This window comes from Stenella coeruleoalba (genome assembly GCF_951394435.1).
Source record: "Stenella coeruleoalba genome assembly, chromosome: 2".
NCBI classification, from domain to species: domain Eukaryota; kingdom Metazoa; phylum Chordata; class Mammalia; order Artiodactyla; family Delphinidae; genus Stenella; species Stenella coeruleoalba.
This window is the reverse complement of record NC_137147.1, coordinates 124,166,305-124,187,474: the sequence shown is the minus strand read 5'-3', so window position 1 is coordinate 124,187,474 and position 21,170 is coordinate 124,166,305. Positions and strand designations below refer to the sequence as shown.

The 21,170-nt window shown below is 38.7% G+C and overlaps 2 protein-coding genes across 4 annotated transcripts in view; one reads left to right on the top strand and one right to left on the bottom strand.

Moving 5' to 3' along the window:
- ASB7 (ankyrin repeat and SOCS box containing 7) overlaps positions 1 to 592 on the bottom strand; it is a 49,119-nt gene extending 48,527 nt beyond the window's left edge. Inside the window, exon 1 of the mRNA XM_079914099.1 lies at positions 119 to 592. The gene's annotated coding sequence lies outside the window, so the exon portion shown is untranslated. The remainder of the gene's footprint in view (positions 1 to 118) is intronic.
- Positions 593 to 913: 321 nt separating this feature from the next.
- The window catches only part of LINS1 (lines homolog 1), a gene marked incomplete at its 5' end in the record, with an annotated part of 29,320 nt that continues 9,063 nt past the window's right edge, over positions 914 to 21,170 (top strand). Inside the window, 6 exons of one of the 3 annotated variants that reach the window (XM_079911589.1) lie at positions 914 to 1,027; positions 16,330 to 16,824; positions 16,927 to 17,016; positions 17,852 to 17,993; positions 18,452 to 19,042; positions 20,256 to 20,427. In XM_079911589.1, coding sequence (XP_079767715.1) covers positions 914 to 1,027; positions 16,330 to 16,824; positions 16,927 to 17,016; positions 17,852 to 17,993; positions 18,452 to 19,042; positions 20,256 to 20,427 — 1,604 coding nt within the window. Of the gene's footprint in view, positions 1,028 to 16,329; positions 16,825 to 16,893; positions 17,017 to 17,851; positions 17,994 to 18,451; positions 19,043 to 20,255; positions 20,428 to 21,170 lie in introns of those variants that run through there. The other 2 variants (XM_079911590.1, XM_079911591.1) reach the window with 2 other exon arrangements.

Here is a 21,170-nt window from a genome sequence, read left to right as displayed (position 1 = left end):
GGGCTCTGAGGAAGGGGGAGCAGAGGAAGAGACTGGTAAAAGGCAAGCAGGAAGAAGCAGTGATTCTCCTCCCTCCCAGGCTAGCCCCCTTCCCCTCAGGGGAGGTAACTGACTTTACCTGTCTCCTCAGCTGCTGCTTCTCTTCTTTCTTTCAGCCTCCTCCACACTCACCAACTTCTCCATTGAAGAAACAGCCCAGGCAGGGCCGGACACGGGTGTTCTTGATCCTCCTCGATGCCTCACGGCCCCAGCCCGGCTAGCATCCAGACTGCCGAAAAGACTGGAGGCGGCGGTCCTGGCCGCCGGGCAGCCTCGGGGCAGGGGTGCAGGGAGGAAGTCCCGGCTCGGGTGGGGGGGGCAGTGCCCGTCTGAGGGCTCGGAGCAGGGGGCTGCCGCGCTCCGGGCCGGAGGCTCCCAGCTACGAGGGGACACAGGAGGTCTCGGGGCAGCGAGGTCCCAGGTCATTCAGGGTCCGAAGTGCCAGCCGCGGGGGATCTAGGCAGGGGGCTTTCGGGATGCACTTTGCACTGATCCACCCCCGCCCCCTCCCTCCAGCACTTTGGGGTCACTGGGATGGGACCAAGCCTTCAGCAGCCAATCAGCGGCCGCACTGGAGCCTGAGCCCGGAGCCGTAAACTAGGTCCGGGGTGGGTGGGGGTGGGGGGTGGAGGCGACTTGGTTGGTTGGTTGCTTCCTTCCCTCCTCCTTACCCCAGCAGCACCCACCCCTAGCCTGCCGTAAAGCCGCCTGTGCATTCGCGACAATAAGAGGAGGCGTGCCGATCGAGGTTAGGACTCGTCTCCGATTGGCCTCAGTCACTTCCCCCTCCCCGTGGCTTCCGCTGCTCCGCCCCTGGCGGATGGACTCGAAGCGGTTGCTAAGAAACACTGTAGGTCGAACAGGTCCTCTGCGCATGCGGAAGAGGAAACGCCTTGTACTTTCCGTGAACTACGGTGTCTCGGTAGGGGCCGGGGTTTGCTCGAATGGCGGTGCAAAAGCAGAGTGGCTTGAGTCAGATCCCTGGCAGGTAAGTGGGCGCAGCCGCTGACCTCGGCGGCGGGGGAGGCGTGTGTGCGGCCGACTGAGAGGCTGTTCCAGGGCTTAGGATTGCGGAGGCGTCAGTCCCCAGGAAGCCAGGAGAGGGGCGCCTTGTCCCGCCGCTCTCCTCAGAGCTTTTTAGACGCGACTGCCGGGTCCTGGGCTCCTCTCTCGGTCCCTGAGGCTCCGCTAGCTCCCAGGCTGGGCGTGCCTCGCCTAGCGTGGCAAAGAGGACTCTCTGTGGGGTGACGGTAACGCTTCAAGGGCTTTCCTGCCAGAACAGCGACCCTCACGAATTCCTGTGAATGAAAGGGAAAAGAGTGGAAAGTATGGGAGATGGACGTGTTTATTAAGTGCATTTTTTTCGTTTAGCCGGTATTTACCCTCCGGTCACTGTTCTAGCCGTTAGGGAGACAACGGTGAACGAGATAGGATAGATGCAATCATTTGCCCTCGTCACTTTAACAGAGAGACCGACAAACACAAAATTATTTATCAGATAGGGATAGGTTATGTAAAGAAAAGCAGAATAATGGGATCGAGATTGGCTAGGGCGCGATGGCTATTTTAGATAGGAAAGGTCTCTGAGGAAGTGACATTTGAGTATCGATCTGAGTGAGGAAGAGCTAGCCATGCCAAGAACTGAGGGAAGAATTTTTCAGGCAGAGACATCAAAAGGGCAAAGCTTCTGACGCTGGAATAATCTTTGCTGTTGACAGGAACTGCAAGAAAGAAGGCCAGGTAGTCAAGCAGCGTAAGAGGGAGCATGGTTAGTAATGAAGTTGAGGGTGGGGGAGGGGGGGTGCGACAGGCTGCGGATCTTGCAAGACCTTGTAGCGGGTGGTCGGAAAGTTATCGTATCTGTTTATGTTTTGAAAAGATCACTGGCTGCTCAGTGGAGAAGACTGCAGCGGGGAGTGAGGTTAAGGCAAATGTGAAAGACTGTTGCAGTAATCCAGGCAGTAGTTGACATTATCTTAAACTAAGCCACCCAGTACACCAGACGTTTGACTACCACCGATGTCCTCAAAGAAAGGCCTAATTGTATAAAGGAAGTATGCATTTCAACGTATCAGCTGTTTTTGTTTAATAAAATATATTAAGATGTTTTGTGGCAGATGGGGGTCATTGCAAACACTTTAAATTGATATCCTCGTATTTTATTGTACATTATCATTCATTTATCAAGAATACTAGTTTTGGTGCCTTCTACATGAGCTACTTATTGGCTTAGGTGGGCAAACTGGGTTCAGGCCTGCCCAGGGAAGCTCGTAGTCAAGCATAGGGGAACCAAACTAGAAAATAGTTATGGACAATTCAGTGAGAGAAATACTGTGTATAGGCTGAGGGAGCACTTGGCAGGGCCCTCTAATCCTGACTTGGATATGTGGAGGGCTCCCCAAGACTGGAGGTTTCCTAGTTGAAGGTTGAGAGTGGGAGGGAAATGGTTGAGTGTGATTTAGAAAGAATGGGCCAAGGAAAGCTTGGGAATCCTTAAAGTGCACAGAGTTTCTGAGGCCCTCAGAGAAAGCCTGGAGCTAAGTTTGTGGGGCACAGAGGTGAGAAGACCCCAAGAGCCAGATCTCAAAGGACATGCTAAGCCATGTTCAAGGATTTGGACTTTATCCGAATGAAAGTTGAGATGTCTTTCAGAAAGAAGTTGGTGTAGGGTGGGCGAAGAAACAGCCGCTTAGCACGGACTCTGTTGTGGTTGTCCAGGGTAGGAGTGGTGTACTGTAACAGTGGCAGTGAGGATAGAGAGAAGTGAGGTTAGGAAGGGTCCAGGAACATAGCCAGGTTTCTCACTTGGGTGACTGTGAGATACAGGTGCCGTACACTGAGATGGCAAGTTTGAGAGGCCATAGACTGAGTTGAGTTTGTATTGAAGGTGCTGTGGAAACTCCGAGTACAGCTCTCCACTGGCATTTAGATACATGAGTGTGGAGCCCAGAAGAGAGCTAGACCTAACTGTGGGTTCTGAGTTGTTAGCATGTAGATATTAATTGAAGACATTGAAAGTCCCTGAAACATTTAAGGGACTACAGTCAACCCTCTGTATTCAAGGGTTCCACGTTCAACCAACCTCAGATCAAAAATATTTGTAAAAAGAAAAACATTCCAGAAAGTTCCAAAAACCAAAACTTGAACTTGCCACCAGCTTAGCAACTATTTATATACCATTTATGTTGTATTAGGTATTGTAAGTACGAGATGATTTAAAGTATAAGGGAGGATGTGCATAGGTTCTATGCAAATACAATGCCATTTTATGTAAGGGACTTGAGCATCCACTGATTTTGGTATCCCGGAGGGGTCCAGAACCAGTCTCATACCCAGAAATGACTGTAGAAGGAAAGGGGTCCAGCAAGCGTGTCTGAGAAGGAATCTCCAGAGAGGAAGAAGGAAGTCCAAGAGAAATTGACTTGTCAAGGATTAGTGTGTGTTTAGAAAAAGGCAAAAATACTTTTAATGGAAGGACTACACAATTATTATCTGTGTGAACATGTGCCCGTTTTTCCTTTAAAGAATATACCCGTTTGGCCAGCAAGTCTACTGATGAAATTGTAAGCAGAAGCCCCTTTTAAGAAGAAAACTTGAAGACTTGCAGGGGGAGGGGAATGAAAAGATGTATTATAAAGTGAGAACCCTCATGCATGATAGAGAAGGCACTGAAATTCTGTGGATTGATGATTAAATTAATATTCACATCTGGTGAGCCCTAAAGACTTCTTTCCTTTGTCCTGTGTAAGGCTTTTCAGAAAATACAAATTCTTAAAAGAACATTCTTGCTAAACATTTGCTTAGATTAGAAAAAATTAAAGTTGTGTATTATTAAAAGCCAGGCTGCAAATTATACAAGAAAAGTTTTTAATTACTTCTGGCTGTTCCTTTAAACCAAATCCACCCAGAAAGTATCATATCTAACTGTATATTCAAAAGAATATACAGTGCAAAACTCTACGAGCAGTTTCCAAAGGGATTTCAACAAGAGCCTGGAACAGAGGTACTCTATTTGGAGGTAACTTCATAAAAAAACTACTTTGAAGGCTACTACATATTTTTGGTGTATAATTTCCAATTTTTAAAAAATTAGGGCTTCCCTGGTGGCGCAGTGGTTGGGAGTCCGCCTGCCGATGCAGGGGACGCGGGTTCGTGCCCCGGTCCGGGAAGATCCCACATGCTGTGGAGCAGCTGGGCCCGTGAGCCATGGCCGCAGAGCCTGCGCGTCCGGAGCCTGTGCTCCACAACGGGAGAGGCCCGCATACAGCAAAAAAAAATAAAATAAATAAATAAAAAATAAGCTATTTTTTATATCTTTATACTTTCAGCAATATTTCATAACTTTGAATTTCTAAATTTCCCTTCCTCCTTGAAGTACATAGTTGAATTATAATTAGAAACCAGTTATATTCAGACATATTAAATGATATTACATATTAGCAACTTCTGATCTTTCAATTCTGCCATGATTTCTTACTGGTTTATTATAAAAACAAAATAACATCACAAAAAGTTTGGAAAACAACTTACAATACCTCAACTTCAGTACCACCACCAACTGTATTTTTTTTGTGGGGGGCGGTACGTGGACCTGTCACTGTTGTGGCCTCTCCCGTTGCGGAGCACAGGCTCTGGACGCGCAGGCTCAGCGTCCATGGCTCACGGGCCCAGCCGCTCCGCGGCATGTGGGATCTTCCCGGACCGGGGCACGGACCCGTGTCCCCTGCATCGGCAGGCGGAATCTCAACCACTGCGCCACCAGGGAAGACCCCAACTGTATTTTTGCATACTCTTTTTGTCTTCAGACATTTCACACGGTTCCAACAGTATTTGTGCTATGGGGAATTCCCTGGCAGTCCAGTCGTTGGGACTCCCACACTGTCACTGCGGAGGGCCCAGGTTCGATCCCTGGTTGAGAAACTAAAATCTCACAAGCCACATGGCGTGGCCAAAAAAAAAAAAAAAAAAAAAAAAAACCTCATGCCATGAATTTCTAGACTTTATCTGTGCATTCTGTGTAAATAATTACTGCTTCCTTCTTGGGAACCTGGATTGCTACCTGACATCCCTAGTACTCTTGGTTTCTGGAATTGCGTAGAGGCTTTAGGAATCTCCTGGTCCAGTGATTTTCAAATTTTCGTAGCAGTGGGACTCCAATGTAAAAAAGTCTATTAAAAGTGGTATTTTACTAGTATGAATGTAAGTTATAAGTTCAGTTTTATAACGTTTACTGATTATAGAATCAGGCAGTTTTGAATTCCAAAAGGAATGAAAGGAATGAATAAATATGTGAATAGTTATGGAGAACACATTCAGTCTTAAAGCATCCTCAGCACCCACGCAGTTTGGATAGTGTGTTTGCAAAATGCTGCTTCAACCAAGACATGAAGGTCTATGAGCTGCTTAACAGAAACTGGTATCTGAGTTGAATCCTAATTTTTCCTAGCTTTTCCACTTCTCTGGTCTTTTATTTTTCACTTGAAATCCTTTGGTCAGGTTGCAACAATTTTTAAGATTACTGACAGATACAGTTATATCACAACCAGGGAACATGGTATTACCACACTTTCACAGAATGTGCTACTAGATAATTCTAAGTTGCTTTCTTGTATTGGTGCTCTCAAATTTGATAATTCTTAAATTATAACTTTTCATTGATTTAAAAGTTTAGATTGCATAATATTTTTTAACAAGTTAAAATTGATTAGATTTCACCAGACATACTTCATTTTCCATTCAGTTAGGTGATATCAAATTCACACAAATGGAAACACTAATTTTACAACATATAAATGAAATAATTCATGATCAACGCTTATGATGTTTTAGTTCATAAAACCCTGACTCAACCTGAATTGAGTTTATACCCTGCATGGAAGCGGACTTGATCGTTGGAAAAATGCTCAAGCCCCACTGCAGCAACTCTGATTCAGTTGGTGCCTAGGGCTCAGGCATTTTTCCTAGTGCCCCAGAGAGTTCAGTGTGTGACTGAAGTCAAGAATCACTGCCCAGGAGGCTGTGTCTTAAAGCACGCAGTATTGGTGGAGAGGGTAAGCAGGTTATGCCCTGATGACAGCAGACACCATTCTTGGGACTGCAGGGAGATCGGGACCTGTGTGTTGTAAATAGGGCCATCAGACACGCAGTCCCATCATCTGCCTTTTAGCCTAACTTTGTTCAGCAGTACCTGGCAGGAAAGGAGGATGGGGATGGATAGAGAAATTCCGCTTTGACCTCACGGTCCCAGCAAAAAAAAATGCTGAAAGAAAGGAAGCTAACTACTGGCTCTTGAGCTTCTTGTAGCCCTGATTCTGCTAATTTAAGGGATTTTTTTCCCTCAAGGGTAGTTTTAATTTGCACTTTATTGTGACTTCAACGTGTGCAGCTCGAGCACATTGTTAGGTGTGTAACACAGTAAAGACTGAATGAGCTCAGAACTCAAGCCCTGCTATAGATAGTACTGCATTTATAATTATTGACATGAAATTTTTATTGTATTTTAAAATTCATAAGTTAAAAATTACACAGCAGTTAAAAATTTTTTTGAGATCAAAACGGTACTAAAATGAACTTTGGAACTGATTTTAGGATTATTTTGGACATACACACTACTCATGGACACTAAATGAATGAAGTTAATAAATCCCTGAGAACTTGACTGAAGCAGAATATTCAGCCATGAACATATTCAATAAATATTTGTTAATACTACTGTGTACCTGGCATTGTGCTAGGAGCTGGGGAAGAAGTGATGAACCAGACTCCTCTTAAGGCAGGAGTGTTACAAATTATTGCACAGATAACTTAAAGTACAATTGTGACACATTCTGTAAGACAGCAGTGGTGCTGGGAGACTGAGAGTATCTCAGGAGGACCCAACCTTGATGGAGAAAGTCATTAGTTTCAGGTGAGCAACATAATGATTCAATATTTGTATATACTGCAAAATGATCACCACAATAAGTCCAGTTAACATCCATCTTCTCACATAGTTACAGATTTTTTGTGTGATGAGAACTTTTAAGATCTACTCCCTTAGCAACTTTCAAATATACAATATTGTTAACTATAGTCACCATGCTATACATTCCATTCCATGACTTACTTATTTTTGACCACCTTCAACCATTTTTCCCACACCCCACCCCCTGCCTCTAGTAAGCACCAGTCTGTTCTCTGTATCCATGAATTTGGGTTTTTTTTTAGATTCCACATATCAAAGAGATCATATGGTATTTGTCTTTTTTAATCTGACTTATTTCACTTAGTATAATGCCCTCAGGGTCCATCCACATTGTCACAAATGGCAAGATTTTGTTCTTTTTTTATGGCTGAACAATAATATCTATATCTATAGATATATAAATATATAGATATCACATTTTCTTTATCCATTCATCCATTGATGGACACTTAGGTTGCTTCCATGTATTGGCTATTGTGGATAATGCTGCAGTGAACATAGGGATGTATATATCTTTTCAAGTTAGTGTTTTCACTTCCTTTGGATAAATACCCAGAAGTGGAATTGCTGGATCATATAATAGTTCTAGTTTTAATTTTTTTAAGGGACCTTCATACTGTTTTCCATAGTGGCTGCACTAATTTACATTCCCACAAGGGTTCCCTTTTCTCCACATCCTCACCAACACTTGTTATTTCTTGTCTTTTTGATAAACAGCCAATCTAATAGGTATGAGGTGGTATCTCACTGTGGTTTTGACTTGAATTTCCCTGATGATCATTAGTGATCATTAGTGTTACCTGTTGGCCATCTGTATGTCTTTGGAAAAATGTCTATTCAGATCCTCTGCCCATTTTTTAATCAGTTTTTTTTGTTTTTGCTATCAAGTTATATGAGTTCTTTATATATTTTGGATATTAACCCCTTATCAGATATATGGTTTGCACATATTTTCTCCCATTTCTCCCATTTTGTAGGTTGCCTTTGCATTTGCTGCCTGATTCGTTTGCTTGCAATTAATGGAAACAACCTAAGTATGTGTCGATGGATGATAAAGAAAATAACAAAAACACCAAGCTCATAGATACAGAAAACAGATCGGTGTTTGTTAGAGATTGGTGGGGTGGGGGGAGGTGGAGGGCAAATGAGTGAAGGGGATCAAAAGTTACAAACATCCAGTTATAAAATAAATAAGTCATGGGGATGTCATGTACAGCATGGTGACTATGGTTAATAATACTGTATTGCATATTTGAAAGTTGCTAAGAGAGCAGATCTTAACGGTTCTCATCACACAAAAAAATTTTTGAAACTATGTTGATGGATGTTAACTGGATTTATTGTAGTGATCATTTTGCAATATATATATAGAGAGAGAGAGAGAGAGAGAGAGTCATTATGTTGTACACCTGAAACTAATATAATGTTATATATCAATTATACCTCAATTAAAAAAAGAATCTGGTAAACGGTGTCTTCTATTTGCGCCTTTCTTAACTTGCCACTCCTTTAAGAAATGGGGGAGGAGCATTGTTTTTTCTCAAAATAAATCATGTTCATTCATTTTTTTTAACAATTTCACACCATAAATAGAAGTGCAAAGGAAGTAAAAGGAAGGAGTGGGGTGGGCAGGGCCTGGAGTCATTCCTGCCATGTGTTATCTTGTTTAGCAGGGCCACCTGGGGCGTAGGAAACACTGACAGATGTGCACTGGGGATTATTACGGAGACAATCATTTAACTTAACCCTCCCAGCGTCATTATGCCCTTGAACATGGAAGGAGACTGAAGCTGAGGTGGTAGCTTGCCCCATGGTGACCCTGATGTGGTAGAGACATATGACTCTAGATCCCAGATCCCAGGTTCTTACCAGTATACCACGTTGACAGAAAAACACTTTTAAGTATTGTCTTAATCATACATTTTATCTTTTATCTATAACTTAATTATCAGGTTTTTTCTTTATGCTAAAAAAAATGCCTGACCTGGATCAGAGTCCTGCCAACAAGAGTTTAATAGGAGGACGATTTACAAACATGAGGCAGGGTCTAAGTGTTCTTAGTGTTTTAGCAATAACCTGGAAACTTGTTAGAAATAAAAATTTGGGGGCCCCATCCCAGAACTGCTATATCTGAAACTCCTGGGGTAAGGCCTGCAGTCTGCTTTTACGTGCCTTGGCAAGTGATTCTGAGGCAGCTAAAACTTGTTTTAAGGAAATGAGCAAGGGATGGTGTACCCTGGGGGCTGGTAACTGCCAGTACCTGCTCTAGGCCTGGAGGTAAGTAGAAGGAGCCATTCCTGAAACTGGAAAGAACAGTCTCCTGCTCTCCCTCTCCCCCCTTCCCCCCCCCCCCCATCTACTACAGGAGCATGTTGGGACGCAGAGAAAGGGGAAGAGTAGAACTAGCAGAGCGAAGGGAAGGTGCCTAACACAGGATGTGCTGTTGGAACATATCCTTCCCCCTCTTGTCAATAGGGTAGAGAGGTGCTCTTGAAATCAGAGTTGGCCAGCTATGATGGCCCTGATGGTGGACATGGATGATGGGAACCTCTGTCCTTTCATCTTCTGGGCCTTCTCAGTGCCTTCACTGCCCTCTCAGACTTTCCTAATCTTGGCACTGCCACCCAGGTTCCCCGCCCCCTCCCAACTTTCTGTGGAGTCTAACCAGACCCACTTTAATTTTTTGGACAAAGTAAATGCCATCTCAGTTGGGGGAAGGAACTGGAATCTTAGAAGCAGCCTTTGTTTAGAGTGCCTCAACTTCTGCCTCAAGAATCACAGCAGCCTTGTTATTGGAGAGAGAGATTAAGTAACCTGTCTGGCTGTGGTCAGATTTGAACCTATTGTTCCATTAGGCCAAAGCCCAGTATTGAGAGATTCTAGTCACTTAGCAAACCATTAGCTTCTCATAGAAAGAAAAGCAGTTTTTTACTTTACATACTGACCATGAAAGTAATTATTTTTCTGTATTCTGAATTTAATGTAGAGTTTATGTAAAAAAAAATACTCCCTAAAAGTAATGTCATCTTTTTTTTTTTTTAGACAAAGGAGTAAATTACTAGCAGCTTGTTTTCTGATAATTTTAAAATTAAGTTGTGGGAGAATGTCTTCTAGTGAATAGACTATGCACTTAAAAGCTCTATTTCTTAGAAATACTTTTTAAGAAAATATTTTTAAATACCATTCTCAGTTTTCAGTCTAGAAATTTTTAAAATCAAAGTTCTAATGAGTTTACATTTATATTTTAGTTGATATTAATGAAGTCTTATGCATATTATTGCTAAGGATCAGAAGGCTGATGCCTATAGCTGAAATTGTTTTTTTTTAATTTAACTTTTTATTTTGAGCTAATTGTAAATTCACGTGAAGTTGTAAGAAATAATACAGAGAGATCTCGTGTACCCTTCAACTAGTTTCCTCCAATGGTAGCATCTTGCAAAACTGTAGTACAGTATCACAACCAGGATATTGACATTGATACAATCAATCTGCTGCTCCAACTCAGATTCCCCTTTTACTTCTGTTAATTTACGTGTGTGTATTTAGTTCAACGCAATTTTATCGCATATATAGGTTAGCGTGTTCCCCATCAGTTCTATTATCACAAGGCCATTATGACCCTACCCACCAAGTGGGAGGGGCCCTCACTAACCTCTGGCACCACTGATGTGCTCTCCAGCTCTCTAATTTTGTCATTTCAAGAATTGAACCATACAGTATGCAGCCTTTTGACATTGGCTTTTTTCTCTTAGCATGATTCCCTTAAGGGTCATCCAAATTATTGCATGTATCAATAGTTCTTTCCTTCTTATTACTGAGTAGTATGGATGTACCACAGTTTATTCATCCGTTGAAGGACAACTGGATTGTCTCTAGTTTGGGGCTGCTGTGAATAAACCTACTACGGACTTTCACATACAGGTATTTGTGTGAAAATAAGTCTTTATTTTGCTGGAATAAGCGCCCAAGAGTGTAATTACTGGGTCATATGGTAGCATGTTTAGCTTTTTTGTTTTGTTTTAAAGACTATATTTTTTAGAACAGTTTTAGGTTCACAGCAAAATTGAGAGGATGGTACAGAGATTTCCTGTATACCTTCTGCCCCCCCCCACATGCATAGTCTCCTCCATTATCAGCATCTGCAGATGGGATACCACAGTGGTACATGTGTTACAGTTGATAAGCCTACATTGATACGTCATAATCACCCAAATCCATAGTTCACATTAGGGTTTACTTTTGGTGTTTTACATCCTATGGGTTTAGACTATAATAGACAAATGTATAATCACATCATTGTAGTATCATTCAGAGTAATTTCACTGCCCTAAAAGTCCTGTGCTCCATGTATTCATCCCTCCCCTCATCCCCCAACTTCTGGCAACCACTGATCTTTTTACCGTCTCCATAGTCTTGCCTTTTCCAGAGTGTCATATAATTGGAATCATACACTATGTAGCCTTTTCAGATTGACTTCTTTCACTTAGTAATACGCTTTTAAGTTTCCTCCATGTCTTTTTCATGGCTTGATAGCACTTTCTTTTTAGCATGAATAATATTCCATTGAGTGGATGTACCACGGTTTATATATATTCATTCACCTACTTAAGGATATCTTCATTGCTGCCAAGTTTTGGCAATTATGCACGTGCAGGTTTTTTTCTGGGCATAAGTTTTCAACTCCTCTGGGGAAACACCGAGGAGTGCAGTTGCTGGAACGACGTGGTAAGAGTATGTTTAGTTTTCTAAGAAACAGCCAAACTGTCTTCCAGTGACTGTACCATTCTGTGTTCCCACCAGCAATGTAGAGTGGTCCACTTTCTCCATGTTCTGGCCAGAATTTGGTGTCACTAATTTTTATTTCAATCATATTGATAGTGGTATTTACTGTGGTTTTAATTTACATTTCCCTAATGGCTAATGTAGTTGGACATCTTTTTGTGTACTTACTTGCTCTGTATCCTCTCTAGTGAACATGTCCATGTCTCTTGCCCATTTCCTAATTATTATTATCTTTTTTAACGTTGAGTTTTGAGAGTGCTTTATATATTCTAGATACTAGTCCATTGTTGGAAATGTGGTTAGCAAATATTTTCTCTCAGTCTGTGCTTATCTTTTTGTCCTCTTAATAGGGTCTTTCACAGAGCAAAAGTTTTTAATTTTGTTGAGGTCCAGTTTATCAGTTTTTACTTTTATGGATTGGGCTTTGAAGGCCAAGTCTAAGAGCTGTTTGCCTAGCGTTGGATCCCAAAGATTTTCTCCTTTTTTTTCTAAAAGGTTAATTTTAAGTATTAAGCCTGTGATCCATCTTGAGTTAATTGTTGTAAAAGGTTGAAATTATTTTAAATGAAGTTAAATCAAGGTCTTAGTCACTTCTATTTATACTGCCTTTAAACTGTTGATGAACTGATATCAAAGTATGATAGTTAGGCTTTTCACCCTGGGTTTGATGTAGCTACTAAAAGTAATTTAATGTAAAAATCAATCAAATGGGTGTCCTAATTAATGTTTCAACCTTTGGTTGCTGAGTATCATTTGAAAAAATTAATTGTAGTTTGCACTGGGAAGTTGCATAGTTGGGAAGTTGTATAGTAATTGCCCTTGATTTTAGAATTTGTGCAGCATGTAGAAATGATTCTGAGGATCAGTATTCTGCTTTAAGTTATTGTGGGAGTACCTATAGAAACTGTTCAAGATTAGGCTGTGCGAGTTACTCCTTACACTTAAGTTTATTAGAGAACTTCTATTCACCCATTGCCCTGAGGCTTTGGAACATCAGAGGAAATTTGAGAAGGGGCACTGGCTGTGAAATTAGACTTTCTGGGTTCAAATCCTGATTCTGCCACTTAACTGGCTCTGTAACTTGATCTCTTTTTGCCTTAGTTTCCTTATCATAAAATGGGTGTGGTAATTAAGTACCAACCTATTACAGTTGTTATGAAGCTATTACTCACTTAAAACAGTTTCTGATACATAGTGGGCGCTCGATAAACTTCAGTAATTATTATCCCTAAATCATTGATTTTATGTGAAGCTGGGTGGGGAATATATTTTTTATATTAAGCATGATTCTATTAGGATTTGACTGCAAAATTCAGATAGTTTACAGTCCTTAAACAATAAAAGAGAGACTTTAAACAAATTTTGTGTTTGTAATGGGCACCCCCTTAGGCCCCCTGATGTGGGAATTAACTTTCCTTTTCCAGGAGGCGTTTTCTGAAAGAACTCTGAGAAGCACTGCTCATTCACTTTTCCTAATTAGGTCTCTCCTAACGTTTGTGTCCTTTACAGGCTAGACAGATCTCTCTCATTTATCCAGGATAGCTGGCTCCACAGCCTCTCAGCATTCTGAGCATCCTTCCCCAGACACTTCGCTTTGGCGATGTCTCGTAAGAGCTTGGTGTCGGAGGGGTATGCCTTCCTCCAGACCAGCATGGTAATGCAGGTTGAGATGTCCCAATCTCATAGCAGCCACTACGAGGAAAAAAGTGTGGTTGGTTAATCCCCTAGTTCGTTTTTTCAGGGTTTGTCCTTTCCTTTAGTGCTATGATTGCTTTAAAACAACAACTGCAGTTCTCAATTCTCAGTGGGTTACCATAGACATTTGTTTCAATGCAGGTTTCTTTGGCCAGCATTAATATCTTAAAAGACACTGTAATTAGGAAGGGTTTATAATAGTCACAGTAGAAGCAGCCTAGCACCTATTGTCTTCGTTCATTTGTTATCTGCCTGGCATTTGTGACCCCTAGCTGATGCTTTTGTTTTTCTTTCTGTCTATAAAGCATCATTTTGACTCTTTGTATCTTCAAGTTTATAACTTTTCAATCTGATTTCTCATAACCACTCTTATCAAGGTCCTGGGTCCCACCGTGATAGAAAACAGCCCATCCTTCCCTCCAACCCCCCCGCCAAACCCCCAAAATGCTTTTTTGTTTACCTATTTATTGGCATTCACTTTAGTTTTGTGTGCTGAAATGATTGAACCATTTGAAATGGGTCTTTTTATAGGTTGAAAAATAGTTGAAATAGCAGTTTTATTCTCATTTGTGGTGAAATTTAAGGACTTAAGATGTATAGGAATATTATTAGAAGTATTTTTATTGCTATAACATTGAAATAAAAATAATTCCATTTGTGGTTGAAAATTATATTAATAGAGTTGAGCATATAATATTAAAACCTAATTAGATAGATTTACTGATTAAATTAGTTTTAAAATAAAAAATATTGTCACAGAATATTTTATGTAATAGGATATATATAAAAATGTCAGTAGTTTTATTGGGAAGAAATGTTATAACTAAAATATAAAGTAAAATAAGTATGATGGAATTCATCTTCGAAGTAGAATATGAAAACTAATTTCTAGTATGTGACAGACAAAATATACCAGACAATTAAGGAGATGATTTTATTCAAGTATTGCAACAGGGAGGATGTATATTAATGGAAAACCTCTCAAAGAAGGAAAAAATGGGGAGTTTTATAAAACTAGGGAGTCAGTAAGGAAGGGTGAAGGTGGCTCCTATCTGGAAATACAGTCAGCCCTTTCTTGGAACACAGAAGGTTCAGTGCTTCTTAACCATGGCTGCTTTCTGGGAGCACAGGGCTCAGGTAAATTTTAACATTATCAGATGGAACAAGGTTACTGATATTACCGTATTAAGTTATGTTTATAAATTGTGTGAGATACACACCACGGTTTGAAAATAGAATTCAGTGAAAACTTTACAGAAGCTTCATTTGTAACCTTAAAATCTATAGGTTTCTTAATATTTATTTCTGCACTGGAGGACTAGAACAGGGTGGCTTTGTCTTGTAGGGGTGACCAGGAATTGAAATTCCTCACAAGCTAAGCAAGGGGAAGAAACCAGTGGAGAGGGAGGTTTGAAGACCAAGGGCAGGCCAGTAGCCCTATAGTAAAAGGGAGACCCGATAAAAGTGACAGCCCTCCCTATGAGGTCTCTTCCAGTGAGGAAGGAAGGAGGTTAAAGATGGGCATTTATAAGTGGGTCCGGGTAAAGGAGGGAATTTTGTGGATTTTGTTAAATATAAATTTTAAAAGGACAAAATCATGACCCATATAAAATGAACGTGGAACAACGATTTTATTTAACTAGTTAATTAATGAAAGAACTAGACAAATGTCACAACCATTTTAAAAGAAAAGTTGACTTTATATAGAGTAAAGGAATGTTGAAATGAGTTTACCGATGGAAGCAAAACTGGCTTTTCCCACTGCAGGAAGGGTTGCCCCTTCACCAGACAATTATGAGCATGTCCTCAGACAAGAATTATTTGCATTGCTATCAGTCACCTACAATTTACCAAGGTGTAAAATAGCTCAAAGGCAGTGAAAAGACCAAGCCCTAGTAGGATCCGATAATTCCCAGAGGCTCCAGTATTCCATTGAAAGGATATTCAGTAATCTCTTTTGCTTGCACCAAAGTCTTTCATTTTTCCTAGCCACGCTTGCTGTATAGTAACTACATGCTTTCTCTAATATTCAGTTATCAGTTGATTGCCCATTTCTCTGCTTTAAAAGCCATGTCTGATCCTTTCCTTTCTCCCCACTCTTTCTGGTCTCCATCAGGTCAAAGGAGCCTGGGGCAACCAGGATGTTTAAATTTATATCCAGCTGCAAATACAAAATACAGTTTGCTCACGTTTGGATTGCTTTTGCTTAACGTCTTGTCTTTTTCTTGGGATGGCATTTAAAATTTTTTAATTTAATGTTATAAATGATAACCAGGGTTTCTTTATATTATCATATAATTTTAAGTTGGGAGTTAATCAGCAATAACCATAATAGTTTGACCACATAGCAATCTAACTTTAGGTTTTCATCTATAAGTTGAAGGTAAAAGTTAATGAATTTGAGTAATTAGCCAAATGGTTCTCAACCTGGATGATTTTGCCTCCCAAGGGCATGCTACTGGCATCTAGTGGGTGGAGGCCAGGAATGCTGCTAAAACTTCCTACAATGCACAAGACAGCTCCCCCAAAGCAAAATTACCCAGTTCCTACTGTTAATAGTGCCAAGGTTGAGAAACTCTGACAGCCCATTGAAAAATGTTAGAGGAAAGCTAAAGTTTTACTGTAATAAAATTAAAAATAATTTTATGATCTTAAATCTATATGAAAAACATAAATTTTATTTTTATTGTTTTAAAATAATCTTATTACCAATTTTCCATTTTTAGAAATTAAGCCATCAGTATTACCTTTAACTTGAGAGACTAAATGTTTAAGTGGAAACAGATGCCTTTCCCTTGTAATGTAATGTATATAACACTTATATTTTTAAATTATTTTTCCTATTTTAGGTTTTATTGAAGAAACAGAGATTCATCCCATTTCTAAGATTAATATTTACAATTTGGATTTGTCGACCTTCTTGTAAGATATATTTGGCAATCAAAATGAAAGCTTTCTTTGAAGTTTTAGAACAATTATACAGGAAAGTACTTCTTGGAGCCACACTTGAAAATGACAGCCATGATTACATCTTTTATCTCAACCCAGCATTTTCAGATCAAGATTGCTCTACAACCACCTCCTCAGACTGCTCAAACATCCTTGATGTTCACGGCAAGCATCAGCCATCCTCTGTCAATTTGGCTACCCCTTCTGTAGCACCTGTGTGTTTGCAGAGACATTTTCAGATGAACAGTACCCGAGAAATAATGCTCCTTCGGTTAACAGTGATTAAAGTGATGATGACCAGAATATTATCTGTCGAAACTGAATTGCATGCAAAGGAGAAATATAGAGATATAATTAAAATGCTTTTAAAATCATCTGACATCAATTCTAAATTAGTAAGCCCATTTGCTTTTGGTTTTTTTTTTTAAGATCTAGATTTTTAAAATATAAGTTTTAACATTCAGTAACAGTAGGTAAATTTATTTGTTTTCTTATAGACCTGTATGTTCCAAAACTCGGATAAATTGTTATCTCACATGGCTGCAAAGTGCCTTGCACTACTTCTGTATTTCCAATTGAAGGAAAAGGTAAGATAAGTAATCAAATTATGTTACTGTTTCTTTTATAGTTTCTTTAAAATTGCTCTCTGGCATTCAATATTTTATCAATAAAACATTTGCTCACACAATAACGTGTAAATCCACAAAAGTGTAAGAATAGAATAATATGATGATGGCTTATATCAAGGATTAGAGTCTTAAATATGTTGTAAATATTCACAAATCAGATTCTTAACCCAAAAGATGGGTTTCACATCAGAGAGTTCATAACTTTCTTCAGATTGTCAAAGAAGTAGGTGGGCCTCCTTTCTCCCCTCCAAAAAAAGGTTTAGGAACCCCTGCTTGAGACTAAGACCATTTTCACAGGTTTAATATAAATAAATTCTAAGAGTGGTCCTCAGCATAATGAAAAAATATGAACAAATTATCAGATTTTTCTCTTATTTCTGAATTAGTTAATAAACAAATCTAAATTTACTGACTTCTTTCAGCTATAATTGCTTGTTCCTTTCTTAAAATAACATTCTTTCCTGAATTAAAAAAGGCAGTATTTGCAGTAGAAAATTTGGGAAAAGAGAAAATGTATAAAGACCAAAATAAAAATTACATATCATTCCAGGTACCAGAGATAATAATCACTGGTAATATTTTCATGTTCCCTTTGATCTTTTATTTCTATGGCATATTGAATTTCTTGATTTAAGGAATATTAGGATATTTGTGTCCTTGTTTTAACAAATATTATCATACTTTTTTTTGGAAGGGAGTAAGCAATGTTGTATTGAGTTGTATATAATAGGTAATTTGTAATTGTAAAGAAAATATTGTATTATAACTTCTTTAAATTTTTTCTAACTTCTAGATAACATTGAGTAATTCCTGGATTTCTTTTTGCCAAAAAAATCTTTCTGAATATACTGAAAGTGATAAAGTAGTACACTGCCTCTGGATCCTTACCTTTGTAATAAAAGAAATCTTTAAAGATACATGTTCACAAAAAACAGGTATGAATTATGTTTCCCTGTAAACAGTGGTCATTATCTTGTTCCCAAGGAGCATTATAGTTATATAATGAAGAGTAAAACTTACTTTACAACGTCTGATCTGTCTTGAAGTATGAAAAACTAAAGAATTTTGCCCCATATTTTTTGATTGAGGATACCTTTTTAAAAGGAAAAAAAGTAAAACTTCACTATTATTAAAAATTGAAATTAAAGCTTTTCATTTTTATATATCCTTTGCATCATCTGATGTTACTGATATTTGTAAAATGGGTATTAGCCATGGTTATTAGCTCTTACTTAGTCTGTGTATCTTCATTTGTTCATGTTAGAGATAAACAATCCAATCCATTTTTTCATCTTATAAAAGGATAATAATTATAAAAATTGAATTGTAAAATTGCTTTTTAAGAAGTCTTTGTTTTTCCTGTTGCTTATAATTACTATTTTTTTAATCACAGAAATTCTAAAGCAGTTCCTGACTCCTTTTGACACTATTTTTGAAGTCTTTTACAATTCCTTATTTTCTCAGCATTTTGAAAACCACCAAGATACTTCTAAACTAATAAACAGCTTGATATGTTTCCTGGAATTGCTTGAACTTCTTATAGCCTCCAGAATCCACCTGAAGTTACATTTCACTTGCCAGAGGATGTTATTTTTGAAACCTTCTTGTGTGTTCAACGTTATTACCTGGCCTATTCAGGCTTTTGTCAAAAGGAAATTCATCATATTCATCAAAAAGTGCCTTCTCTGCAAAGTGGGTGAAGACCTTTGTCGGGGATCCGTCCCTACCTTCATGGCACCAGATCATCCTTTAGATGTGGACCTGTTGGCTTTGGCTGATGCTGTTCTGCAAGCTGTGGATTTGGGCTTTTTGAGGACACTGTCTGTCTATGGAAAACCTTCCTGCTTTGGAGGCGATGAAGTCCAACCTGGATGTGAATGTGTCCCTGGTCCAGATCATGTGATCCTTAGAGCAGCGAGCTTACTTATCATTAGATCCTTAGAAATCAAGTTTCAAAATGGTGCTTCAGCAAATGAAATGAAAGGTAACTCTCTCAAACTCCTTTTGTATGCAAAGTAATGAATTATTTACTGAAGTAAAATTATTCGTAATTATCAAATCTCAGGACTGTAATTTTACAATTTAAGCTATATGTTATTCTAGTTATAATTTATTAATTTTCTTCCAAAAAAAAAGAAAAAACTAGAATTACCTTAAGAAATAAAGTTTCAGTTTTGTGCTCTAAACTGAATTTGCATAGTATAGTTAATAATTGTGTTTAAAAAATAAAGATGCTGTTGAGTCACTTCAAAGTAAGCAATGTAAGTCAATTCATATTCAGATACTTGTAGTATATTATTCATATTTTCCTTCATAAAATTGGTATATCTACTAATACAGATTTTTGACAATTAGGAGTTGAATCGAAACTATTATGTCAGAAGTTATATTGATGAAGAAATTTTTGTATAAAATTTCCAGGATGTTAACTTAGAGTCCAAAGAGAGCCATTTAAAGTATTCAGTGTAGGTGCTCTGTTTCATTTGAGAAAAATGAATAGTAAACGTCTCTAAGCAAGCAGCATAGAGTTTCAGTGAAAGGTCTGAATTGTAAGCAGTGACTTCCCTGAATTGCTTTAGGTAACATTTAACTTGTAGTAACAACATTGCAAGGTATAATCCTGTGCAGTTATCATTTACAACACTAGATGGCGCGTGTTATATGTCAAGAATTTTAAATTGCAGTTAAAACTCCTCAAAACCTTTTTGACTTTTGTGCTTAATAGTAGTACTTTCTTTTAATACTTTAAACAATTTTAAACAAACAAAAAAATTTTTTTCTGTTATTTTGAGGGCAAATTATTTTTGTTTGGGTGCATTGTTGCCTCTAGTAACAAACCATGTGACATCCAGTGAAGTGATTTCTGTTGTCTACCACTCATTCATTTATATGCTTTTAGCAAGAATTTATGTAACTTTTATTTCTCAGAGATAATTAGTTATTTGGCAGCATGGGAAGTAGATGATCTGGCTATACATTTTAACTGTATCCTACTGACTGGGTCATTTTTTTCTCTGAAGCTCAGTTTCCTAATATACAGAGTGGAGATAATCCCTAACTCACAAACTTTTTGAAAGTGTGAATTATGAAAATGAATTTTAAAATACTCTAGATATTATAAATTTATATATAGGCAAGTTATTATAAATGCATTCATAAACTGTTGCTTGCTCTTTGAAATTTGCATTTTTTTGAAGTTGATTTACAGAGGTTCATGTCTGAGTTACTGACCTTCTTAAAGCCTCACCTTCAGCCGTCTCTGCGATCACACAATCTTTGTGAGTGGTTGTCTAGGGTCTTCATAGAACAAGACGATGACATGCTGGAGGCTGCCAAAACAGCAATGGGCATCTACCTGAAGTTGACCAGGTTCGTATATTTTAAAGTAATTTTATTAACTACATCCCAGGAAAGCAGAAAACATTTTTAATAATGTGTTGGACATACTATTTACTTTCCATCATTAGGGGAAAAAAAAAATCCCTAACAATCTTGTGGTTTCCTTATAAGTTCCAATTCCTTTCTTTAACCCTGCCCTACATGAAAATAGATTACATTTGAGTTCTCATTATGAAAACTTGGCTGGCTAGGCAGATCTAGGGATTAGAACTAGACTGATATTAGACAGCATGGGTTCTGGCTGAGTCACCACCTTTGCTTTACCTGTGTGATCAGGAATAAGTTAATACACTTGTCTAAGTCTTAATTTAATTGATGTTTAAGAACTCTCTTCACCTCTAAGACTAACTTGTCTGTATTGAACTTCTGTAAGGTGATTTTTGCCTTTCTAAAGGTGAGTACAATCTTGTAAGTAATCAAAGGAGCTGTTGTAAATTTTCATTTTAATGTACAGTTGAACTGGGATTGATATCATCTTGAGGCAGATATCTGAAATTGATTATGAACTTACGTTACTGATGACATTTTATACTGATCCTATTTCTGTTTATTAAAACAGCTGTACTTGGTCAATCTTGGGTCAATCTTCTTGTGGCAAATATCTGTAATTGGTAATGAAGTTAATAACTGAAGACCTTTTACACTGTTTCTGCTTCTGCTTTATTAAAACCTTAAAGTATTTGCTTTATTTCCATTTCTTTCTTGGCTTCAGA